Source organism: Solea solea, chromosome 6, assembly GCF_958295425.1.
Source record: "Solea solea chromosome 6, fSolSol10.1, whole genome shotgun sequence".
Lineage (NCBI taxonomy): Eukaryota > Metazoa > Chordata > Actinopteri > Pleuronectiformes > Soleidae > Solea > Solea solea.
In genome coordinates this window covers 22426784-22454608 of record NC_081139.1, presented here as the reverse complement: position 1 = coordinate 22454608, position 27825 = coordinate 22426784, and the positions used below count along the sequence as shown (strand labels likewise).

Here is a 27825-nt window from a genome sequence, read left to right as displayed (position 1 = left end):
TCACTGAGGTTGGATGCAGGCGCTAAAAGACACAATCTCAAAAAGTAAGAGAGGCAAAATGAAATTTAAAGAGAACAAAGAGGCCGTACTTGGACCAGGCTACTACTCATAAAAAAATGTTTTGTCTGACAAAGTCAATAATGTCTTAATTCTGACCTTTATCTCAGAATTCTCACTTATTTAGGCCCCGAGCCACGAATGGCAGGATGGAAGGATAACAATAGGTTCCTAGCACAAATTCGTGCCAGGAACCTATTGTTATCCTTCAGATTATTATTATATCAGTGGTTTTCTAGTCATTTTTAGTCATAGACCAAGACGAACAAAAAAGTCAACTGTGACCATGGCCTCAACTCAACAGGAAGTTGGCCATTTTTGACCCTACATAAATGAGCGGTGACATAAAAAACGTGCCAATTTGTACATTTATTTTGTTTCCCCAAAAAATGTCCCCTTAAATCAAGTGAACCTTCACCAGTCGTTAGAGTTTGTATTTATTCACACAAAACATAATACATCTCTTTCAATAAGGCAACACAATACTGTATATACATACAATTATCTTTATGTATACCACACGTCATGTCGTTATTTCTCAATTAACAACACATCATTCTTCACTGTCACTAGCAAGTGTAAATAAATAGTTTAGCAAGTCATGTAAAAGAGTACGAGAGGCGAAAAAACTTCAAGTCATACTGTGAACGTTACCGATGCAACAAAACAACCCTTTACACTACACGTTGCTTCATTTTGTGGTTCTTGACTTTCATTTTCGGACCCATTTAAAAGTTCAGTGACCGACTGGAATATAAAGAAACAGTTTTAAGATCAAGTAAAGCAAATGTGATAAAAAACAAACCAAATATATTCCTTTACATAAACAGCAATCGCAGTATTTGTTTATTTTTTTCTATGATCATTAACACTGACATCATCATTAGGTGCTGGAGTGAGCGTCATCCCAAAATGACATGAGGTGCTTGTGGTTGGAAAATATAACCGACACTCCAGTGAAATATGTCCGTCCACAGTACCGAGCATGCTGAGTGTACAGCAGCACACAGACCGGTGCACAGAGGCACATTCAGTCTTCTAACAGCGGATCAGATTGTACAATCATTTACAAAAATATAATTCTATAATTCTGCATTTTAAAATGACAGCAGTGTTTAGTACCACATTACAAGTCGACGGGACGTTGAGTCACATTAATAAAATACACAGAAAAGTTTAATACCAAGAACAGTGTGATGGGAATAATAATAATAATAATAATGATAATAATAAAAAAAAAAGAGAACAACTGAACTGAAGTTAGACCACTGTTTATAAAGCACATGAAAGCCATACTAAATATTCCTGGTTCCCAAAGATGACACTTACTGTAGGACTGTGCTCGTGGCATGTTTACCAAAAAAAAAAAGCCCAAAAGAGACGTTTTTTTTCTCTCCTTTTGAATTCTGTTCTGCTCATGCACAGCAAAATAAAACTGAAAAATTGACGTTAAGTAACTTTGTTTTAAATAAAAAAGAAATCACTGCACCATAAACTGACTCGCTCAAAATATGATATGAACCAGTATATGAACGATTAATAAATGGTTTGCAATGCACTATAATATATATATATATATATATATATATATGTTGTTGTAGCAGATATCTACTGTAAATGGAACAGTACATGAATGCTTGATATCACAGTATAATGTTGTGGAATCTTTATATAATAATCTTTATTCACACTTTGTATCACAGAAACCGGTATATTTGTGTGTACTTGTAATTGTTACCTCTTTAAGATACATTTTCTGGAATAAACACTGACTTTATCAGGACCAGTAGTCCAAAACCTGGTCCTAATGAGGCAGAACCTCATTTCTGAGGAACTGGTTACGCCTGGTGCTAAGATTTAAATTGTGGTTGGGTTAAGGTTAGGGATAGGTATTGATAGGGATAATTAAGATCTGATTAAATAAGATAAAGGATAGGGTATGGATATTGTGTGTGTGTGTGTGGGTGTGTGCGTGTCTAATGTTGAAATATACCGTTTTATTATCTATTTATACTATACATAATCTAAAATAATCTATAAATATGTTTCAAAAAAAGTAAATCATTAGTTAATGTTAAACATTCTTCTTATTATATATATATATATATATATATACACTGTGTATATATGTATATATATTTATACATATATACACATACATATATGTATATATACAGTAAATACATGATATATACTAATTATCTTACTGTGTTATACTGTAAACCATTCATATACTGCTCATGATTAATGCAAATATATCCAGCGAATGTGTAGCGGATAAAGCGATGCAGTGACGATGAAGAATTGTTTTTTGTTTTGTTGTTTGTTTGTTTTTAAAAAGAAAGAAAAAATAATCACATGGTTCTTTTTCTTTGACGTGTTAAATGTCACATCTATGGCACCGTTCATAAAATATTACATGTTACTGCTCATATCTATCAACATAAGCAACACACACACACACACACACACACACACACACACACACATACATTAAGAAGAGAAGCAGCATGAATGAGTAAACAGAGGCTTATTATGGTATTTCTACACAATGGTATAAGCCAATCTGAACATCTATAGGAAATAATAGAAATCTACATCCATACAGTATATTAGCTGCTCATCTCTGCCCATGTGTGACAAATTGTAAATGTAAATTATACAACAAAACCTTCAACTCTTTTTTTCCAGTCTCCTTCACCTTTGGAACCATCTCTGTGCTAAGGAGCATCAGAGAGTGTGTCACCTCACTGATGAAGATAATTAAATTGCCGTCATTAATTCATTTTAATTAATGTATCTGTGTATCTAAATGTTAAAATCCCCAACTTCAGCTGATGCCAGCTTGAAAAAGTAAATCCAACCAGTGCCAGCGACACATAAACTCACACTGTGTTAGTCACTGCTTGAAGTGGGTCGGTACTGTCTATTTTTAGTTATCTGTCCAATTCATTATTATTTCCCAGGGTGCACTACATGACTCTTCTGGTGAGAGTCTTTCTTGGGTCTTGAGTTTTTATTTTTATTGTTAAACAAGAACAACATCAACTGGAAGTGTTTAAGACTGTTCACTAATACTTCGTTATATTCATTGACTTCTTGGAGGAACAGCATAATAACAGTGTGTGCTTGACGCTTAAATTATTGTTGGAAATGTATCTGGTATCTTTTATTTACTGAAAATGTTAATAATTGTTATGGATAAGGAGAGTACTGGCACTTATTACTTCCCACCTCACCCACTGGTGTTAGTCAAAGGTCTTACATAGCTGGCTTTAATTTTATTGCTGTGTCGACACTGAAATATCAAATCTAGTTCATAGACTAACACAAACACAAGTCATTCCCACAGACTTGGTCACATGAGAATTCTTACTAGATTTGTCCTTAAGATTTATGGTTATAAAATGAAGTTGTGATTAATGTCTCAAATATGTTATGTCATATATTATAATAAAAATAGTCAGAATTGTTATATTACTGTATGCGCAAAGTTGCCTTTGTCATAAACACATCTTCACTGGAAACATGTTTAATGCCCTTTATGATGAGCAATTGTGTATTAACTCTGAATTGTGAACTCATTTCATCCAAGTGACATTTCACTGTACTTCCTTCACGTGTGTGGACAAATGTTTAAACTGGAACAGTAGCTACCACATTTTGTGTTACCAAAAACTAAACTGTCTCCACTCCCCCTACTGTCTGTTAGCAAGAAAACTAGCCATACTCTTAATATTTATTGTGCATCATTTAAATTTTAAGAATTACTGCTTCTTCTTTGAGACTGACATATGCAAGAAGTTATTTTACGGACATTTACTCCATAAACCTGGCTGTCTCCATGACAACAGCAGTGTTTTTATTTTTATTTTTCAAACCCAATATTTAGTATACTCTCAACTTAAGCAACATAATCTATTTGAATCAGTTCATATTTCTTTAGAATAAAAGCTCTGAAATTTTTGTGAAGATAAGCAAATAATTTAAGATCACATTTGTTAAATCATCTACCGGGCCAGATACTGATGCTGGCGGGCCAGTTTTGGTCCACGGGCCACCAATTGCTGACCACTGTTGGACGTTCATCATGGCATCGCTGGCGAAAAGAAGCAGAAAAAAAGTATCGTCTGAGGACGCGATGAAGAGGAAACGATTGTCTGACCGAGCGAGGGGCCACACACGAGTAAACATCGGACCGGCTTTTTCTGATTGGAGAGAATTGATAAACAAAGAAGCTTACAAAACGGATGCCAACCAACATGGACATGGCTCTATGGCTTGTTTTCGCCGGCTCTGTTGAAAACCAATGCACGTGGCCAGGAGACGGAAGGGGAGGGGAGGGGGGAGCGTCAGCAGTGGTTTTTATCACAGTGAGGATAAAGCGGTGCACAGTGGATGGATGTTTACATTGGTGCTGTAAAAACATGTACTCCGAAACTGTAGGGGGAGCTCCGTAGAGAAAAAGGCAAAAAAGCGACCAGACTTGCAAAGTTCTGCTGTAAGCCTACATTTGACCAAATACTGTATATAGGTAAACTAGGGATGCACAATATTATTGGCACAATATCAGTATCGGCAGCTTTAAAATGTGTCAAAGATCCGACAAAACGACTAAAATAGTGGGCTGAAAAAGCTGTTACCTCCTTTACTTTTGTGCTACTGCATCCTACAGCTCATTTATTTTGCACAGTAAAGATACTTTAGATCCACATCTGCTGCGACATATGGATGAAAAGTATTACGTTAAGTTCACTACAGAAGACACTAAATGACCTCTGCAGTTGGGCAAAAGGAAAGACGTATACATTGATATTGGTTATCGGCCCAAGCACTCCCGATATATCGGCAAAAACTCCAATATTGTGCATCCCTAAGGTATACAATGTCTAATCTGAAGATTTTGCAGTATGTTCACCACCAAGTTATGTTGTTTCAGTCTTTAACACTACAAAAGTAAAGGATGCAGAATAAAAATGAAGTTAGTACCTGGAGACCCAGCTCAAGGACGCTGGCTTGTGCCCGCCCTCTGTAACACGTGTCTGATAATGGATGAACCGTGAAGTACCAAGAACATGGTGATGTAGAGAAGTAGGAGTACAATTCAAAGCAGCTTTTTCTGGTACACACAGTAACAGCTAAATTCATCAAAGAGATCGAGTTGACTCGTCCTTGACGAACACATGCAGTGCAAACTCTCTCTCTCTCTCACAGAAACACACGCCCGCACATACATACATCTCAGCTGTAGTTGTAGGTGAAGTTATACGAGCTAGGCTCTTTCGGAACGGGGGGAGGGGCTTCGGGGATTGTGATGTTCTCAAGGTCGAGGAGGCGGAGCTTCATCTCCATGCTGATGAGGGTATCTAGGTCACTGCGGGTGAGGTCGCTGCCCATCTCTCTGCCCAGCAGTGCGCACAGGCCGTCAGTCCAGATGCAGTACTGCTCAACACACACACACACACACACACACACACACACACACACACACACACACACACAGTGAATGATGAAGAACAGAGGCAGCAGAAGGAGCTGACAGAACAACAACACATTATTAACATTTATGAAGTTTTATGAAGAAAACAAATACAGTATGTACAAACGGCGGCGTAATTTGCTTAAAGTGATGTTTATGGCCACTGGAAGAATGTAATTTCACCATGTTGGTGCTGAATAAGTGGTGCAAAGTGGGATCTTAGATTCTTTTTACTGAAAACTGCCGCCAGAGGGAACTCAAACGGAAAAGTTGCAGGCTGTAAAAAGCAGAATAGTCCACAGAGCTGAATGGAACAGCAAAACCAGTTGATGAGCCTTAGCGGATGCTTTCAAATAACAAAAACAACTCATAGTTTTGTAGTACTCTGGTCTAAAGACTACCTTTGGAAGATCTGGGTCTTCTCACGGATGTATTTTTAACTTATTTTCAATTTCAAAAGCAAACAAAAACATGATTGGTTAGAATGATCTGCATGAATACCCGACCCGACGGGTCCAGAAATGATTGTCGGGCCCGGGCCAGGTTTGGTCACGTCAGTTGATTTCAAGTTCGTTAAACAGAGTAAAATATGGTAAAATTTTTTAATAGTTTCATTGAAATTATATTGAAATACACATTTTAAATAAAAAATGTATTGAATGGATGTATAACGTGTAAAAATAAGTAATAATAATAAGCAGAAACTGAAAAGTACCATTTACAATAGGTCAGTGAAAGCAGCATTCAGGCCATCCACAGTGGATGTTTATCCTTTTCCTCCATAACAGCACAAAATAATCCGAGGGTTGGATTATGTCAGTAGTTGTCAGTAGTTACAGAGTTTATAAAGAAAAACATGGTCTTAATGTTGTGTCTTCAGTTGTATTATACTTATTTGTCATTTTGCTGTTTGATATTTGTTGTTCATGTTCCCGTCACTCTTGTTGGCTTTATTACAAATCCACTGTTGCCTAGTGTTTGCTCATTGTGTGATCTGTTGGGCTTCTTTCTTTTTTTCCCTTGCCTTACCAGGCGTGTTTGTGTGACTGCAGACACACAAACACTCACACACATGCCAATAGAGCACAATGACCTGAAGCGGGTGGGTGGCACAAGAGAACAACATCAATCTGCGACAGAGTTTGCAGGCAGCAGTGAAGTCAGTATTTCAGTTGAACGTGTCGACATATCATGGTCATTTCTGACATATAGCTCCTCTAAGCCTCACTCTTGCAGCACTTACCTCGTACTTGTTGGGTGCAACAAAATTGAGCGTCTCATCAGGATCATAGAGGACGGAGAAGGCCAACTCCAGCACCTCCTGAGAGAAGTTAACACATCAAACAACACACTGTTCCTACACTGGGCAAAACCAAAAATATCAAGGGAACAGATGTGACTCAAACGACAAAAAACGAGAGCAAACAAAACTGAGCATACCTTGTTTTGTTTGAGAGCACTTTTTTCCTTCATATGAGGACAGTCCTTCCCAGTTACCACTGACTTGATGTCTGACACAGGGACTAGGAGGAATCCACATCAACAATTCACTGTAGTCTACGTTACAAGAAGTGTTTTATTGCAAGAGGATAAGAAGGTTTAAATGTGTCTTACTCTTGTCACTAAGGAGTTCAAAAGGCACTTCACCCTGAGGAGACTCATCCAGGTCCCCGTAGTGCAGCACTTTGTGATTCAGAGAGAGTCTGCAGAACCAGAACTTCTCTACAAAAGAGAGGCCGTGAGCAAAATGCTTAGCTGATAATCCACAGCACGAGTCAAATGCAAAGCGACTATATTGTTTCATAGATTATATACAGTACATATTAAGAGTGTATGTACCTTGCCTTCGGCGGTTCCCTAGCTTACGAAAGCAGCTTCCCTCACACAGCCGGTTGAGTCGCTGCTGCTTGATGAGCTCCAGGATCTCGGGCTGAATTCTCTCCCGCAGCTCACTGTGGCACAATTACAGCATCAGTAACAGGACAAAACAAGTCTGTATGCTGTATGCAAAGGTGTTCAATAATATACTAGATTTGAGATTTGAGCAGCCACATGGTCTGTTGTCAAGAGAAAGCTTAAAATGATGAGTTGCTATGTGATGTAACACATGCTTTTGTTCACATCACACTGCGAAATCTAGAGTTTACACCAAAAAGGAGGTCAAGACATTACACCAGTGGTCAGGAACTGGCATGCCGTTGAGCCGCAGATCTATTTTTTTTATTCACTCATCTGCACAAAAACTACAATTTCATTGAGCCATGGTTCTCAAACTGTGGTACGATTCATTTAGTAATCGATAAATAATCGATTAATCGAGTAATTGTTTCAGCTCAAGTGGCTACATTAACACCAGGCGACTACTGTAAGGTTTAGGCAGCACAAAAATGTGTTGTTGTTTTTGTTTGTTTCTGTCTGAAACAGTTTTAAGACACGAGTGACAGTTTGTGGCAAATTCAAGTTACAGGATTGGATAGTTGAGATTTAGAAGAAAAACAAAATCCGGTTTTATCTGATGAAGATATGATGTTATGGCCCACTATTCAATTGCTTAGAAAAAATTTGACCCTAGGCCAAATTTACTTCCTGACCCAGGCTATACACAGATAAACGAAGTGCAGACGGAGACGTACATGATTGGTGGCGACTGGAAGTCATCCTGACTCATTCTCTCTGACTGCCGCAGACGCAGGACCTCTGAGTAGCTGAGGCCTCTCAGTTTGTTCTTCAGCTGGTCCAAAGACGCCGGCTTCATCGCCAGAGCCCTGGTGATCTGCTCACGCACCACCTGCATCACCTGCTCAGGGTTCATGCACACGCAACCACACACACACACAAGTGAGGACAGTTAGAATATTTTCAGATACACCTGCAATGGTTTTGTTCAATATAAGTGAATAATAATTTCCCGGGACACATCTTTCCACAATTCAATTATACTCAATATTAATCATATTTTAAATATTCTTTACAATTATCTTAATAAAAGGCCCAAATCTACTTTGTGACCAATAATTCTGGTTCATTTCAATGATTCATCAGTGACTTTCTGGAAATATGTTGGATTTGAATGCGTTCATCATAAGAAAATAACATGGAAAGCACCAAGAATGTCATGCATTATTTACTCGATCGAAAAACTTTAGCCACTGTTGTTCAGTGATGGGCTCAGAACACAACACTTCCACAAAGCTCGCTTTGAAGCAAATGAATGATCTTAGCCTCACTGTTTCTTAAAATGTGGGCATATATTTGGTCTGATTTGAAGTTGTTGCCAGTTGTTTGCTTTTTCAAAGTGAGTCCAATCAGTTAAATTGCCATAGTTGGACTGGTTCAGACAAAATTCAAGAAATTATAGGCAGGATCGGGTCAGGTTCAGTCAAGTCAACCACAACGAAAATTCTTACTGTCACCTGCATGTCAGTAAGAGTACTCAACTTAACTCAAAGTTTATTTATAGAGCACATTTAAAAACAACAGAGGTTGACCAAAGTGCTGTACAGAATGACGTCAAATATCAAAATAAAAACACTAAAAATACAAAGCCTAAAAACATAAAACATTTATAAACGAAAGAGAGCAGAGTAAAGTAAGCTCCAACTTATTGTGGGCGTGTCCATCATTTGTTGGGCTCAGACCAAAAATGGTAAGAGTTTGGTCAATATTCTAGGACTTGGCCGGATTCTGGCAAAAAACTTTAATATGCTTTGTTTCCATCATGGTATAGTTTGGTTAGGTACAGTACACGACATTTTGTAATGGTAAAGGTCAGGCTCGCGTTTCGACTAAGAACAGAACCTTTACTTGGTAGGCGGGGTGTGACGTTGTGCCGGTGTGGCGACAAGGAACAACAACGAACAACAACATCAAACACAACACAACACAACAGACAGCTATTTTTTCTGTCGTCCAATCAGTTGGCTGTTGTGGGTGGAGCCGGTCTAGGTCTACCCTAACTGTACCGTACCATTTTACTCTGGTACCCCAAAGAAAGGGTGCCAAAAAATGGAATGGAACATTTTGGGCTGATTATTTTGGTACTGTTCCTAATGGAAACACAAAAAAATACATACAGTACTGTACCAAACGGTTCTAAAACTAAATCAAACAGGATGCCTCTCACCACAGTTTTTTTTTTGAGTGCTTTCTAATCAAAGTCATGTGATCTAACGTCTCATCTACAAATAATCTACGAATACATTTGTTAAAAGACAACTGTCAGTGCTTAAATGTCCCACCTTGTTAAAGTCTTCAGCTGTAGCCCTCATCTCCTTCCAAGTTTTGTTAAGCAGCTGAATGCAGACACAGAAGAACTCCTCCCATGCCCGATCATGAGTAAAGAACATGGGGTGGTAGTCGTTGCATCCCTCGTTAGCTGCACAAAAGAAACAATTCCATTTGTAAAATGAAGCAAAATATGCATTTTAGACACATTGGAGATAAAAATCCAGATGACTTACGTAGCTCCCCAACCTGAAGTATCTCACACAACATTCTGGTGAGTTCAATGGCACACCGGCCAAAGGGACATTCATGCTTGTCCTCTCGGCTACTGTTCTCCAGTACAATCTGTCCTCATGAGGGAGGAGACATGTTAGCGGTGGCTGATTCTACACCAAAAAAAAAATCATGGCAAATAACAAAACGAACCCTGATGTATGTGTCCTGGTGAACTTTGGCCAGGTACAGCATGTTGTCCAGAGCCAGCATCCCTGGAGGTGTCTGGGTGAAATCCATGGCCGGGTTGACGTGGTTCTGCGTTTCAAACAGCAATAACATTAGGATGAAATCAAATCAATTTATTTTACGAGTTTAACAAGTGTCGTCGTCCCACCAAGATCTGCACTGAATACTCACAGTGAAGCCCAGCATCTTGTAGTCCTTGGTGTACATTGCCTTTCTCTTCTCTGTACCAGTGGGGTCATTTTCTCCATCAAAGGCGATCCTACGCAGCTCAAAAATGATATCTCTCTGCGCCTGAGACACAAATATGTCACATATTATTCAAAAAAACAGTAAAGAAAGAGTAGGATGTCAGAACACTTAGCTCAAGTCTCACCTGGTCATTAGGATCCATTTTGGTCATCATCCGTTCTTCTAAAAGGTTGAAGGTCAACACCTGCAGCACGTACAGCTGATGCGCCATCTCAGCTTTAATTGGTCGATTTCCTCGTATGACGTGCTGGAAAAGAAGGACGTTGAGTTAAAAGCAGAATCTCCACAAAGGCTGCGTAAACTACTTTGCTCATTTAGTGTTGGATGTTACTCATCCATTACTTTACACTGCATGTAGTCTGGCTTAAAACGATAATCTGTCCTTAAAAATATCAAATTAATGCCACAAATGAAACAGCTTTGAATTCACGATAACTCTGCCATCCCAGTGTTCTTTACTTGCCTGTGTTGTCGGCTATTTTGCTGTTATTTATATCGTGTAATATACTCATATCTGTATATACATGATCATGTGCCTTAGAACGAGACTCTGGTGACCTGTAACCACTAGGTCACCAGAGTTTTGACAGACCAACCGTGGTGCTTGTTTACAGAGTTTAATCATTTCCCCCTTAGGGAGCCTTAGAATTTCCCCTTTTCATCTAAAATTTTCAAAAGCTACACAGAGATCCCCCTTCAGCGCCACCCCCCCCCCATTTGTGTAACGACACAAATCAAATCCACTCACACAACATAAAAGAAACTGTCTTAATCAAATATTTTCAAACCACGAGCTGAAGAGCTGAATTACAAAAGTTCAGATCCCATGAATAATGCAGACAAAATGTCTGCCGTCATACGCCACATGTGTGTCAGACAGCAGTCTGTGCAAATGGGTGAAAATGATTCATCCATCTAACAGGGATACTAACACAGACTGAGAGAAGCCAGCAGGTCTCATTAGAGCCTGCACTGCTGTTGAAACTGGCTCCGAGAGGCATGAGTGCAGCGTCCCACTCACTCATATTTGAAGCCACCTACAGATGAGCTGGTGCCAAAAGGAATTACTTTCAGTACAGATTTTTGCTCCATTTCGAGAACTTCATGCCATATCATATTTACTGCTTCTGTGTCACAGCTCTCCCCAGTATGTAGAGCTTAATCATTTCAAGGATTAAACTTTTCACCACAGAACCCAGCAGAGGAAATGTATCAAAGAAGGCTGAATACACCTTTTTTTATTTTATGTTTTTGACCATTTTTAGAATTTGTTCAGAAATAACCAGTGGTACATTGGTTTCTGCATTTCTGATGTGATACTCACATTGAGGATGATGGATCGTAAGTGCTTCTGGGCCAAAGTGCTTGCCATTTCCTGAGAGTAAGAAAAACAACAATACAACACAGATCACACAAGGAAAGAGCAAGACAATTAAAAACGTTTCTTCAAATCTACCAAGAAAAGATGTGAATTATGAAATGCATCAACATTCTCAAACTATATTCCTGTCCCTGGCTAGAATCATTGACACTTTCTGTAAAACATAGCAATGCAGTCTGAGTAGAAGATGTGTTAAAAGTCTGTCTGCTGCTGCAGCAAGCTATGGTTCTCTCAGAGTTTGCATGGGTAATGCAGCAACTATTTATGACACATAGATTCCCCCCAGTGTGAAGGAGGGGGAGGGATGTGGGGTGAAGAGAGGATGGTATGAGATGCTGAGGGATGTGTACTCACAGTGAGGTGCTGCTCCAGCGGGTTAGTATACTCCTCCTACAGGTTGAAGGGAGGGAGGAGGGATGTGGGTGTAACAAGTAATGGAAACAGAGAGTGCACACACAGACCATGAGATACAGAGATCCATCACTGGCACAGCATGCAACAGACTAAAGACATAAAACAGTGCTTAACAAATAAGAACCCACAGTGACCTTGAGTGTCGTACACAACGTGCAGAGGAAACGATGCAAAACAACATTTATGCATGAGAGTCATTGTCACGCCCCAGGTTCTCGCTTTAGTTTTATTATGTTCTACTCTGTGTGTGGATAAACCAGAGGCAACACCAAGTGTGCCGGCTCTCCGAAAGGAAAATCAGTGGGAGATGAATAGTTTCAGACTTTCACTATCAAAAAACTACAGTCACTTGTGTAATCAACTCAAACATGATAAAAAAGGAATTTTCTAAATAAACTTCATGAAGTAACAAAATGAAAAAAATGTAAAAGGCATAATTTCTACCACAGCTACGGTTTCTAAAAATGTTGTCCAAGTAATCCACCTCACCAGCCCCAAACAGACAAAAGGTCTCCACAACAGATGTCTGCCATATAAATTAAAATACTGTATACAAATAAACTTAATTTGGACCCAGGAAATATGCAACATGTATATTAGAAACATTTAATTTTAACTGTTACAATAGTTTTAATCGACACTTTTTTGACGGATCCACATCTAAGTGTCCAGTGAGTCCAAGTGAACATTTGTGTTCATTTTGTAAGGATTCCCTCATGGCGTTCCTGAGTTATACACAAGCAAAAATGTGTGATTCCGATTCATAGCATACATTATCCAGGGTTTCCACACCTTGGTTGATGGCTTTTCAAGGACTTTCTAGGACCACTTTCCTCAAATTCAACAACAACATGTGCTGACACAGCTTAAGATGGGAGGTCAACTTTTAAGAGTGTCTTCGCCCATGGCGTCCACTTTTATTGATTTGAAGCACGCTCTGCATCTGGACAAGTGATTGTCCTTGGGATCTTAATTTAATTTTCTTTGGTGAGAGATCATAGAATTTGCATTTTCCAGACATCACGTCATTTGCTCTCTCTTGCTCGCTCACTGTTCTGCATGGAACCTCGCGTCAACGGTGGAGAGAGACAGTGGACAGTGTCCACAACACCGCTAGAAATTACGACACAACGTTTGTTCTGCGCAAGGCCTAGTCTACATACATCAAGCAATGCAGGGCATGAAACAGTAGGTGGCGTCGTAACAAACAAAGCAACATCGGCAGCAGGAGACAATTACCTAAATATCAACTGAACTTCTTTCTTGCACAGAATTCGAGCACTTTCAACGACCCATGTCTATTTAGGGCCTTGGAAAAACATGTCATATTCATAAACTCAATTTCAAGGATTTCAAGGACCCGTGAGATCCCTTCATGCTGTTTCCTGGGAACACTACAGAAAAGGTTTGATGGAGGTGGTGGAACTAATGATCAAAGACAGTTTGGGATTTGTGTTAATGGTAGTTGTTAGGCTACAAAGATAATACTTGGTAAAGAAAGAGTTTTAAAATGTGGACTAATCTTTCGTAATATTAGCGAACAGTAAACTAACTCAATCTTTTGGATGTTTATTTAAGTACGGGAAGCAATTAGTGACCTACTGCATACTTTTTTTATCCTCTGTATTAACATGTAATTAAACTATAGCAATTTCCGTCAGTGAACAGAGTTGGATCACTGAATTCACAAGAAAGCATGGTTACCATGGTAACACAAAGTGCAGTTTAGAGAAAACAAATGGCAGAGACACTGTTGCTTTCCCGGACAACAACCAACGCTGCATCTATTTGGTAAATGCAGAGAAAACTTGATTTATAGTTGGATTAGATCTTTAAAAACCAATGCACACATGGATCATACAGAGCATGAAACAGGAGGGAACTACAGTATGTTAGTGCACTGTGTAAGCTGCTTAAAATGTTACTGCAGAGTGAGTAGCGCACATGAACATGAGACATTAATCATCATCAATAATGTACTGGACAAACATACAAAAAAAAAGCACTCCCTCCTTTGGTTTTTGTACATTTGTCTGTGCTTCATAAATACTTCAGATTTCATAGTAAATCAATATGGTATATTCAACATTTTCATATAATTGGATATTTATGGACCATTTTTATGCTAATTTCTGCCTTCGCTGCCAACAATGCCAATTTTTCCCACTAGAATTTGATTTTCCACTTTCCATACGAAAGCATGCGATAAAGCATTGAATGGTATCAAGGCCAATTCTTGACTTCAACAGAATTAAGCGCTTCTCATTAAACTGGGCTTAGAAAATAAATCCTTCATTACTGCATTCTGCATGTATCTTGTCCAAACTCTTCATCGGTTAGACACAGTCATCCCTTGGCCAGAGGTGGATAGTAACGCGCTAAATTTACTCCATTATACAAATACTTAAGTAACTTTTTGGATAAATTGTAATTTTAGGAGTAGTTTTATTGCATCATATTTTTACTTTTACTTGAGTATATATTTGAAGAATGAACTGTACTTTAACGCCTTTCATTTGGCCAAGTGACGGTTGTTACTTTATTTTTTAATATCTTTTTTTATTATGACATGCGCGATGTATTTCTCTCCCTGTTGGTGATGGCTGACAAAATCTTGCCAATCAAATGCAGCCAGATGAGTCACACGACAAGTGTTGTCGTGTGACTCAATGCCACGGCACCAGCTGTTAGCCGCACATTTCGGCTCCAAGTGTACTCGCTGTTTACTGAGTCCGACACCGAGGTTCGGGTCTCTGGTTTCTGGTCTGCTGTCTCCGGGTTTCTGTTGTACCCTCCGGACGCCGGGTTTCAGCAAACAGTTGTTTCAGCTCTCCGCTGTCAGTTGAGTGGCCAACCTTTTCCCGTGCCGATGTATCCAAATTGGATAATCCTAATTTAGTATACTTATAGTTAAAGGGTGATGTATTTAATTTCCCAAAGAATTAATGTATTATTGTTTTTGTTCAAGGATTATTTATTTTATTACAAAGACCATATTTATTGTTTTATTTGAAATATTATTATTTCACATATCTTAATTTGAACATTGCTGTTTTATAATATGTTGTGTCTATTTTGTACCATTTGTGTTGCTCTGAATATTTCAAAAATACATGCGCAGAAATTCAGTACTTTTATTATTATTTAATTATTTTCATGAGTACTTTTACTTCTACTTGAGTAATTATTATCTTAAAGTAACAATACTTTTACTTGAGTCAATTTTTTGGCTACTTTAACCTCCTCTGCCCTTGGCTACAGCTGGATCACACTAAGCTATTCTGAAAGAACGACAACATAACAAATGGACCAACCTCAAAGGAAGGTGAGTACTATTTTGAGAGAGTGTGTCATAACAGAAATGAGAGTCGGACAGAATCCACAACATGACCTGAGCCTGCAGACAGACATTTAATCATGAGCTTAGCCCTAACAACCTACTGCTGCAAACATAAGCAGCCGGTGTGAGGCGGCTCCCTGATATGAAATATGACTCTTAGGAGGAAATGTTAAGTCTATTATGCATGAGTGGCTTTTTTTTGGAATGTAAAGCAAGAATAAAACATTATTAGTATTCCAGTTAGGTCACTTTATCTCCATCACAGCCCTTCTCTGCTACGAGTCTGCCATTCACTGACCTGTCTTCGGTCTTCTGGTGCCTTCAGGAAAAGGGCATTGATGAGGGCGATGGCGTAAGTCTGGATCTCCTGGTTTGACCTGAAGGAAAATCCAGCATCATAACAACCATTTAGAAGCTTCACGCTCCACAAATCTCCATACAGAGTTCAAACTAGGCTATGCTACACTTACTCTTAGTTTTATCACTATTATTACCAACACCTGAGGTGAGCGCAGGATTGTTAGAAGTTACTCATACACACTATTCTCAATGTTATATTTAGTCCAACAAAAAAGACCAAATCCAACAATTTTTAATACCTAAAAAAGTGTAATCTAATTTATTTATTGATTTCTGCCAAGAGGCTTCTATTTTGGCGGCGACATTAGCTCAGTGGTAAAGCGAGTCATCTTTCAACTGGAAGGTTGTGGGTTTGATTTGCGACTCTGCAAGTCTACATGCCAATGTAGAGTTTAACTGTGCCGTTGTATGAAAGAGTGAATGGCAAAACTGTAGTGGAAGTGGAAAGCAGCTTTGAGAGATCATAAAGACAAAAAAGTGCTATATAAATAGACCATTTACGTCGTCTAAACTATCAGAAAGATGTCTACATGTTTCTGGGTCACAATACGCTTCACCATCGATTTTATTAACAGGTAACAAGTACCTACATGCTTTTTTTGTTTCCTCTGTTCTCCCTAATGAAGCCACAGGCTCAGCTGTTCACACTGCTCTGCAGGAGGATGATGGCATAAAACCAAGCAGATCTAATTTACTGCCGTACACGCTGCAGCTCTTTTTAAGTCTCTAATAAGGAAACTGTGTGTCGGGTTCGAAACAGTTTCTGTTTCTATCCATTTCCGACAATATCAAAAGCAGAAATACATCATGTTAACGTAGGGCAGACATGTGAAAACATCAGCTTAACTAATCCTTCTCGATCTTATTGAAATTTCTTTCTGAACGGACTGTATCACACCAGAATATTAGGACTGCCGTGTTAACATGATTTTCTTTTCTCCATGTAAACATAAATATTTACTCCTGTTTGAGAAACATCAGTTGAAATGTGAACCCGCTTGCATAACAAGCATGAAAGGCATAAAGTGGTATGTTTTTTTTTGTGATTTACATCCTCATTTAAAAACCAGTAGGCTTAGGGCTGGCAGCTAAAATCTATAGAGAGAAGCAGGAAAGTATTGAGAGTCTAACAAAAAAACATTGTTGGTTTTGGTCTTTTCATAATGACAAAAATGTCATCTAAGCATCCTGGCCACACTCTTTGAATTGTGCCATAAACTTGACAGAATGGCACATTTCATTGCATTACTTAAGTCACCCCACAATGCTACAGTCACACCACTGCCCCCATTTCAAGAATCAGAGTGCGGGAAGCCCCTGTGCATGTGTGTGTGCTCACACTTGCAGGTGCCCGATGAGCTGTCCCACGGTGATTTCCTGGGCCACTCGATGGTAGAGGCTGTGGCTGTTCAGGACCATGCTCTCCAGGATGGCCAGAGATCGCTGCAGAATGGACACATCCACCATTGGCTGGTTCACATAACCTGCGATCTGAGGCGGGGGATCAAGGAGATACGACATGGATTTAACTTTAATCTCGAATACAATCCAGTGGAATTTAATGTAATCCTTATAAGTAAAAAAGTTAAAGCGGAACTTTAAGATCACCCCCCCCCCGTGCGTTTGTTTTCAACATAGCCGGCGAACACAAGCCATGAAGAAGCCATGTCAATGTCAGTCAGCATCCATTTTGCAGGCTTCTGTGTTTTTAAATTCCCGCCGATCCAAAAAAGACGGTCCAGTGTTTACTCGTGTGTGGCCCCTCACTCCTCTTCTTCGCTTCCCCCTCCAATCGTTTTCTCTGCTTCTATTTCGCCTGCTCTGACATGATGAACCTCTGAAATAATGCTATCACTGCCTTCTTCTTATAGCCAGCACCCGGCTTGGCTAGGGTGTGTGTGTGTGTGTGTGTCTGGGTCGGCACTAACAAACAGTCGGGGGAGTGGAGACAGCCCCCACTCTGTTAAAATAGGGTAAAAATCCTGCATAATTCCGTTTTAAATGATGCAATACAGAGAAAAAATAAACTGAAAAAGAAAAACTATCATAGCCAAACTGAAAATTTCCCAAGGAAGCAGCTGCATACACTGCGAAGGAGCTTCAAATAATATGAGGAGTTGCTAGGCAACAGAGGACCAACTCGTTTCTGGCATTGTAGAACAAAAGGGAGGTAAAGTAATTGAATTAAATAAAAGCATGAAAGTAAAAAGGAATGAAGTGGCAGACCTTGAATCTGGTGTAAAAGTCTAATGAGTCGGTGGAGTTACCTGTTTGATGAAAGAAAGTGAGATAAGGTCCCAGGACACAATGCCGTGATCCATTAGCTCCAGAAAAGCAGTGAGAGTGAAGGCCAGCATTTCACCAAAACTGAAGGAAGTGAAAAAACAGTTATTCATCAGCTGTTCACTTCACCTGATGTATTTCAACTTCACACTAATATGTGTAAAGAAAACATAAAGTTTGGGCGACACTGTATGAATTTTTTTCCCTGTCAAAAAACAAAAACTGTACTCACTGGGTGCCACTTTCGACAAGACGTGCCAGTGTCCCAATGCCTTCCATGTTGATGAACTCTGTAGCAAAGGTTGGATCTGCAGAAAGCTTGGCGAGCTCTTTCAGAGCCTCGAGGCGAGCATCGATGCCGTGGGACTGGATCCTCTCCAAGAGCTGACGAGCAGCGCGCCCCTGTGAGCCAGAGAAAATGTCACCTGCTTTATAAACGTACCACTCAATGATGTTTTTACTGAAAGGTTAATTGAAGCATCTAACTAATGATTATAGCACAGTCGATGCAAAACAGGAATGTGCTCAACCAACAAACACAAGAACTGATTATTCAAAAATGATAGAGAGCAGTAATGCATGAACTTATTTTCAAGGTTATGTTGACGAACTTGAAATTGTGGAAACAAAAAAGACAAAAAGAAGAAAGAGAAAAATAATATACAGACCAAAAAACAATATATTTGAAGCTCATATTGCCTAACATTTTTCTCCAGATTGGCCCCTCCTTAACCAGACTACACTCTCATTGGCCCCCAGGTCATTTGAGTTTGACAGCCCTGGTTTCGATGGTGGTGAAAGTTTAACAAGAGAACTTCAAAACATGATTTGATTGGCTTAATTTTTGAGGACTAAGGTGCACAGCATAAAAACTTTCGATTCAATTTCATATTCATGGAAGCAGGACAGCAGGGACAGTGTCAACAGAGGGAGAGATGGGACATCTTAGAACTCAAATCATCAGCCAAATAGTGAGGGAGTCATTGTGGAGTGTGAGGGCATGTCACATAAGTAAAGCAGAGCAGCTCCAGTTGACTGCAAGTGCAGCTTCATTAACTCTGAAAGGTCACAGTGGAACCAGCAAACCGGTCTACTGGTATGGGTTTATCTGTAAGTTTGTCCTTCTGTCAGCAATTTCCTGTCTATACATTTTGACACATCAGTCTTAATTTATTATTTAATGGGTAGGTGATCACCCAAATATGTTCCCATTAAGTGTTGGTAAGAATCTACCCACTGATAAGGTCACAAAAGTTGATCAAAATATGAATAAATCCCTGTCGAAACACTTGATTGACAGTGAGGGCCACTGAGAAAGGCCACTCAGCCGCTTCTGCCAACGGGAACGAGGTTTGCAAATCAAATACACATCTAAAGTCGTATGTTCCATCGGCTGTGGGTTTTTTAAACAAGCTGTATTTGCCATTTTGACACATGGCTCCTTGCACACTATCATGATGAACTCCATTGTAGTCCCGGTTTTATGTATCTGTCTATGTTCCTGTGTATTTGTGTGTTTTGTTTTGTGCATGCGACTCCTGTTGCAAACAAAATTGCTCCTCGGGGACAATAAAGATTTTGTGCACTCCATGCTTCGTGTTTTTGTCTCCTTTAAGACTCCTTCATTATTGCGATCCTGCATTTGGGTCCTCGATTCTATAAACTGTGACACATATGCTGTGTTCCCATTGTGGTACAGTTTGGTTTGGTAAAGCCCTGGGTCAGGCTTGCGTCTCGACTGAGAACGGTACCTTTACTTGGTAGGTGAGGTGTGTGGGCTCTGCCCGATGGTCGCGTCAGCAAGACACTTGTGTGACTTGTGTACTGCAATGGTGCAACAACAACTAATGATGACATAACAGACAATAAAGGACACCCAAGAGCTCTTTTTTTCATGCTCGGTTTGTGGCTGTTGGTCTCAACAAGATGTCGTTTGGTATGAGAATAGACTGCAGGCTCGCCTCGACTTCCATGGGATATTTACACCAATCGCAAGGGAGTGATGGCATTGTATTGTACCATTTCATCTGGTACCCAAGGGAAGGGTGCCGTAGAATGGAATGTTTGGGGTTGTTATTTTGGTACTGTTCCTAATAGGAATGCAAAAAAGCACATACCATACTATATCAAACCGAACTGTTCCACTCGGTGGAAACACAGTTTATACTAAGGAAACTTGCAAGGTTTGAATTCAGATTTGGAGAGACAAAACCCTGACATGGAGTTCAGTGATATTTTTACGTGCAAACCACAATAAGAGGCTATAAGCAAGAGAACACGAGCGAGCAAGAACCAATAAATATACCAGTCTTATCTTGTTTTAAGGAAACTTCAAAACATCCCAAAGGAAAACAAAAAGGTTCACTCACAGGTGAAATGGCCAATCGAAGGATGGTCCCATTCTTTATTTCGCCGCGGCTCTAAAAGGTAACAATGGAAATTTGGCACAAGTTAAACATTGTTTTACAAAGTAACAAAGCAAACAGTTAGGAGAAAAACAGTGTTGCTCACCTGTTCGGTGATATAAAGCTGAGGGCCGTCAGCATAACGCAGAGCAAACTGCTCTGAGCCTGACAGAGACCAGCTGAGGATAAAGAGAAAATTATGTACAAGTGTTCGACACCTACTACAAACTCAGAGGAATATAAGCAGCAATATTATATTGTAGCAGAGTTTGCACGAACAAAAGGTTACTGAATGTCAGGTTGCTCCCTCCAGCAGTTATATTTACACGGGAGTAAAATTATTCAGTGGGTGTGAACAGTGAAGAAATGATTTGTGCACAAATCTACTAGGTTTTGACCTCATGCAACTTTCACTAACCAAGTGTAATACCATTTTACACATGACAATGATGACAAAGATAATCTGTGACTAATCTATCCCTTCAAACTGTGACCAAAGTGACTGCGCATTCAGTTAATTGCAAGCAAAAAAAAGGTCATTTATGAACTGCACAGAATATTAAGAGGTCTTTGAAAAAAGCAGAATATGGAGAAACAATGCTTACCCATCACATACTTCTCTTATTATAGAGGACAAAGGTCTTTTCTGCAAACAGAAAAAATACATTGCAGCGATGCAAAATGACGTCATTTAATGGTAAATTAGTTTAGCTGACAGCCATGATGGATGACTGTGTCAGCAGTACACAACTGGCAGTTCTCATGAGTCAAGACCTGACAGGTTTAATTTCAGCCAGCAGCAGTACAGTCCGTAGAGGTGAACTATTTCAATGCAAATACAGACCTGGTCCATTTCTATTAGCTGAGCATTAGCACCTGGCCATTCAATCGCCACCTTCACAATGTCAGCTGGGGGAGGCATGGCTGTGTTATTGTAACACCCTAAAGAAGGACGACAAGGCACCGGATTTAGTTTTCAGCACATCTCCATGAACATCATGTTAGTCAGTGTGGAGAATCAGCTTTTTGAAACATGTGTTTACTTCATTAAAAGTACTTTAAATTGCACATCACCCAGTAGAGAAGTGTTGAGGGGTCAGTCAATCTCACAGCACCGCTCTGTAAACCTATGTGTCAGCTGCCCTGTGAACACAGAGAAACCCACGCAGTAGTCAAGTCAGTGCAGAACTCAGACCAAACAGCTCAAAAACTTTTTTTGTTTGCTGCCTCTGGACTGTTATACAAAACCACCTACACACACACATATCTCGACTAGGTGAAGCCTTCTACATACTGGGTCCTGAGTCTGCCATTTATTGATGAAACCACTTCAATACATAATGCCGGTGCCTCCATCTTTACCAACTTTTCAATTTTAAGCTGCAAGAATGTGTTCTTAAACTGCAGAGACATAATTTAAAACCTAAAAAGTCTGTGTTTTGTGGTGAGAAGGACCGAAAATGCAAACACATCTCTGTCAGGGGTGGACTTGTCAAAAGTAAAGCAATAAATCAGCATAGCTGATGTCATCTGCTCATTTTATCTACTCACACCTATCACGCATTGAGAAAGTATTTAGACTTCTTCATTTCTAAATTAAAACTAAATTACCACATGTAACTACGCCACTGAAACCAAGTTCTATTACTTTAACTATACCTGTTGTGCATTCAGTTGATTGCATATTACTTGGAAATATGTAGTTATGCCTGTCTCGAGGAAGTGCCTGCAGAGCTCAGACACAGGATTGTGTTGAGGTTAGACCAATTATGGTAAATGGTTTATACAGCGCTTTTCTAGTCTTGATGACCACTCAAAGCTGCTGTACACTACAGTTTTGTAACGCAGGGTTAAAGTGTCTTGCCCAAGGACACATCGGCATGTAGATTATTATTCATCAATCGGCCAATTGGTACAAATAACACTTTTGACATTGACATTTTTCTTCTCAGAAACTGCTTAGTCACAAAAACTTTACTTTAAAAGTTCATTTCTTTTTGAGCTTTAATAATTAATTTGTCCATTACTTTTATTGCAAACACAAAATGTAGATTGGAGAGGCAGACCATTATTGTTGTTCAATAACAGGTTATTGAAGTTAAGCCATTTCTTTTAATCAATAAACCGTTACATTTTATCAGCCTTGCCAAACGCTGCAGTCAGAGGTGAAAGGCTTTAGCAAGAGAGGCCGTTATTCCAGGCATTTTGAGTGGAAATGGGAGAAACTTAAAAAGGCAACCATCACTGCAGCATTACACTGATCTGGGATTTATGAGAGTGAAAATTAAAGCTTCTCCTCCTCAGTTTAAAATTCATAATTCAGCCAGTGTAGAGGAGCCTAAACAGACAGTCAAGAAGCAATGGAGGAGACTGAAAACTTAATAGTGGGGCTTCAACTAATGATTAGTTTCATAATCGTTTAATATTTTGATTATTTTCTAAATCGAATGTCAGAAAATGTTGAAATATTTTAAAAGGTTTTTCCCAAACCTTGAAAATAATGATGTTCTCAAAGTTTTGTCCACAAACCAAAATTATTCAGTTTTAAAGAGTTTAAAAATCAGAGCACTTAATAATAATAAAAAAAACACTCAAACTGATCAACTGATAATCAAAATAGTCATTTAGTTCATTTAGTAATCAAGTGATAATGGTTTAATCCCTAATTCTGTGCTGCCTGTTCTTACTGCAATTACCAGAGAGTGCCCTACACTTTGATTAAAAGAGCAGAAAAGACTAATATAACTAAAAGGGTGTCACATGGTGAACTGTAAATATTGTTTTGTTTTTTTTTTTGTTTTTTTTAAATGAAGGGGATTTAATTAAAAGGTAATGGTACCTTAATATTTAACACAATTGAATTTCATTTTCTGCCTTCTTAATTGTGAAGATGAAAAGAGTCATTTTGGGTCGGAGAGTCACCTGCTATCAATTAACACCATGAAAGTGGCCCAGCCAGAACCATGACTTAAACCAATCAAATAGCACTGGTTGTTCACAGAGACAATGGTAGCAAGTTCCAAAATCCAAGTTTCCAAAAGCTCTTTGCATTATATCCATCATTAGAAAAGTCAAAGTTGGAAATGCTGCCCTGAGTGTTACAACTAGGGGGAGAGTCAAAATATCGATTTGGTGATATATCATTGTCCTCCCTCGTGCAATATGTTAATCGATACGCCAGGGCAAAAGTTTAACATGCTGGGCGTCACTATGTGATGTCTCCTCGCAGCAGTGCTGCTCAAATAAAGTTCCAGGTGGCAGTTACTTATAATGGTGGAGAAAGCTACATTAACAAATGCTCCATCCACGTTCAATGCATAGACTAAATGCACTTTGTTTTCCGTGTTGTGCATACATAGAGAAATCCTGCACTTTTAACTTTTCACAGATCAGATTCAGTTAGACAAATATCATGATTATAACTATATGATTGTCCTGCAATACATTGATTATCACAGAATTGTTGTATCGTGATATTATTGGTATCGTGGACCATGCATCATGTATCGTAGGTAGTACCCTGTGACTCCCAGCCCTAGTTTCAATTACTGCAAATACTGGAGTAGTGTCTGAAAACTTACAGTAGGTTATTGAGACCTTTCAGTTAATTATTCTCAATAAAGTAAACTTTGTCATTGGGGGAATAGAGTTTAGACCGATAAGATGCATTTAAACTGTTTTAACATAAATGTGACAATGTGAATGCACTGTATTGTGATTTATAATAATAATATATAATATAATATAATAATTATAAACAGTTTTTCATCACATTTAATTCATTGCACTAACACTGACATTGTTATACTATAATACAGTATACAGTACATTTCAGGCACAAAAAAACATGATGTAGTAACTCAATGTGTTTAAGTCACTTTTTTTTTCCTTTTCTTTTTTTTTTAATTAGTAAATTGTGTGAATCCAAAAAGATATGGTTAAAAGTGTGGAGTAAAAAGTAGACGCAACAGCTCAAACTCATAGATTCTGTCTTGGATCACATATTCAATTTCACAGTTTCCGTTTCCCATTTGCAAAGCCAGACTCTCATTTACCCAGCAGCATTCCCTGCCAGGTTTGTTAGGCATCACCTTTATTACTAAATTTCATTACAGCACTGACATTTACTGAGCTTATTCCATTATTTGCAACAACAGTTCTGAAAAACAAGAGCAAGAACGGCACAGCAGGGACCAGCCTTTGGCAACAGAGAGAGATCTCTCTGTGCTCTGACATGGAGGAAGCACAGAAAAGCTGTATGACAGACTCTACTGCTGACAGAAAGAATAAAAGACACTACTGTTCTCCCAGTGACTCCTTGCACTGGATGCTTTCATTATAACAAAAACACCTTGTATGCCTTACAGCAGCTTAACTAAAAGAAATCCTAATCATTACCAAACTGTGAAACAAACTGTCATAAGATAGTCTGGACTAAAGACTGTTCCAGTACAGGATTTCTGATGCCCTTGTTTTATTATGTATGTTTGTATCATTGTGCTGCAGAAACCAGCTACACATGATGAAAACATCCCCAAACAATAAATGAAAAGCTGTGATGAGTATAATAAGAGGCATGCTGGAATCCTTTCATCAGTATAGCTTTGAAGTAGAGGATCACTGAACTGTTTCTCCACATCATTTGCAACATACATTAGCAGACTGGGACAGAATAATGCGTTTAAAACCAGCTCCGGCAAATTGAGGTGGACTCTGCTAATGAGAAATTCAAACTAGGCATCTGATGGAGAGACTGCGCCGCTTCCACATCTGCGGGCGAGATTAATAATGTGTGATCTCTGAGGCCGCCTGCTGAAAACTTTTCCACCAGTTCTGCTTCTAATTTGCAATTTGGAGACGTTATTTGATTGTGAGACTTGAGTGAGTGTGGCAGGAACACCAACGTTATCCTGAAGCATAAAGTTTTGGAATAATATGAATAATAAAACATTCTCATTTGAGTCTGAAAGGCTGGAAATGGCATTTCAGTCTCACTTCAGTCATGAAAATGAGTCTGAATATTGTAGGGCTGTAACTAACAGTTACTTTCACAATCGATTAATCTGTTGATTATTTTCTTGATTCATCTAGTAATCGTTTGGACCATCAAATATCAGAAAAACCTGGAAATGGTGTCTTGTTTTGTCCACAAACCAATCAATTATCAAAATAGTTATAATCCGGCATTAATACATTTGCTGTATTCTTTCCTGCTGGAAAAGGAAGTTTGTGGAGCTCACTTGTTTGCACCAAAGTTCCGTAGAGAAAATCAGTGTTTTTAGCTTGCAGGGACACAGCAGCTGCTGCTTGTGACACTTTTGATAATCCTGTGTCACTGTAATTCCAAACATGGGACTCCAGATGCTGAATTCACAAGATAACACATTTGAATTTACTGATGCAGGCAGCAGTGGATCGACAACCCCTGCATGTCATGAATGTAAAGTTACTTCTTTTCTCTTTGGTGTGGGAGAGTGAGCAGTTCACAAACTTCAATTTCCAGCAAGAAAAGGCTGTTGGCAAACAGAAGTTACACATATTGTAAAGAGGCATATATTTTGCTAGTGGAGCCTTTTCTCTTCTCTCACTGCAGGCAGCCAAGTTTTTATAAGTAAGACTTGATACTGTGGTGTTTATAACCTCATACAATCACAATTGGGATAAAAAAAACTAAAAACATTTAAGCCGTGCAACATTAGTTACTAACACTGCATTATTTGTTGGTTTACATGTGAAATCATGCTGATGACAGAGTGAAGAGATGGGCACTGTCGCAGCTCTATGGTGGTGGTAGCATAGCAACAGCTGCTAAGGACCTGAAAGGAAACCCCTGAGTGTGACCAGAGCCTCTTTTTTTCCACAAAGACTCCCCAACTTCTCCTGAACAACACCGGCTACTTAACACGACGACGCCATTTTACATTTCTTATTAAGTGTCACTGTGCGTATGTCGGGGCTGATAGTTTTTTGTTGTCTTTTTTTAAGTAGAAAGTGAAGCACGTTACTTTCACGATAGCTTGTTAGCTTGTTGAATATGCGGAGTGGCGCCCCCTGTGGCCATGTTTAGTTTATAAGGAGATGACTTTTAGCTCTTAATGACATTCCCAACGTAAAAGAACATGATTTAAACAAGATGCATGTACACGAATGTACGTGCAACAACAAATATGTTGGATAAAGCGCATATGTTCTTTCAAGAAACGTTCGCCATCATCTCACATACCTTCTGTCGAGCCACTTTCCGAGCGTAAGAAGCGTTGACAATGACTTATTGATATGTATAAGGCCTGATTATAGGTGATCGATCGGGTTGTGACAGTCAGAGGGGGCTCAGACTGATGCAGCGGCTGCTGAGCGTAAAACCTTGAGTGAGCTCTTAGAACGAAATCAATCATAACTTCTGGTTAATGGCGGTAGAATAAACGCAGACGGCACATCCTGAGAATGCACAGCAGCACCAAGAGACTCACTCTCGCGTTTACAGCCAGCGTTAATCCCCGAAAAAGGCGGCTAATGTTTTCCAGTCATGCAGCCAGTCCCTGTCTATTCCTCCATTGCAGAGAAGAAGATGCAGGCTTTCTGTCTCTTTCCCTCCCTCTCTCTGTCTCTGTTCACGTCAAGTCCCGATAATGTCTCCACTGTGATCGGATGTATTTGTTTAAAAAACACAGAAACCTACTTCACTGTTAATGTCGATGTGCACAGTTACTCACCCTGTGAACGGGCCATCGATGATGCCTTCAGTGTCCCTTTCTCCTCAGTGAAACACTGATGGAAAGGAGACACGTTTCCACGCCTTGTGGGCGGGACACAATATAAATATGTCACCTCCATTATTAATGGTTCATTATTAAAAACATATATATCACTTTTTTTCCAATGTGTACAATATGCACAACATATAACACGATCAAGACCCACATTTGAAAAACCAAAACAAATATAACAAACAAAAAGAAACAATTAGCAGAAACTGAATATAGAGCCTATAAGTATTTTTAGTGTATAATACTTTTTTTTTGCTTTAGGCTTGCTTTTCATACCCTTAAACTAAGCCTGTTGTACTTTAGACAAGGGCCTTGCTTTGTTGAGGCTGCCATCTTGTGCCATCATACCATTACGGCGGCCCTAATGGACAAACCAGTCAGAGCATGCATTTTGTGTTTTATGA

The 27825-nt window shown here is 39.2% G+C and overlaps 1 protein-coding gene across 4 annotated transcripts; it reads right to left on the bottom strand.

The window, feature by feature from the left end:
- Positions 1 to 481: 481 nt before the first annotated feature.
- On the bottom strand, positions 482 to 27432 carry elmo2 (engulfment and cell motility 2). 4 transcript variants are annotated; one of them, XM_058631796.1, is made up of 23 exons: positions 27368 to 27432; positions 21729 to 21797; positions 21499 to 21596; positions 21260 to 21300; positions 20761 to 20833; positions 20619 to 20669; positions 18482 to 18651; positions 18234 to 18333; positions 17306 to 17457; positions 15905 to 15983; positions 12207 to 12242; positions 11796 to 11846; positions 10596 to 10718; positions 10394 to 10513; positions 10187 to 10291; positions 9997 to 10105; positions 9775 to 9911; positions 8170 to 8333; positions 7376 to 7488; positions 7151 to 7258; positions 6977 to 7059; positions 6780 to 6857; positions 482 to 5499 (listed from the first exon to the last, which is right to left on the bottom strand). In XM_058631796.1, exons 3-23 carry the CDS (start codon positions 21574 to 21576, stop codon positions 5299 to 5301), a joined length of 2172 nt encoding a protein of 723 aa, XP_058487779.1. In that variant the 5' UTR covers positions 21577 to 21596; positions 21729 to 21797; positions 27368 to 27432; the 3' UTR covers positions 482 to 5298. The 4 variants fall into 4 exon arrangements, with proteins under 4 accessions (XP_058487779.1, XP_058487780.1, XP_058487781.1 ...); XM_058631797.1 differs by having other exon boundaries at positions 17312 to 17457; XM_058631798.1 differs by lacking the exon at positions 12207 to 12242.
- Between the last annotated feature and the right edge of the window lie 393 nt (positions 27433 to 27825).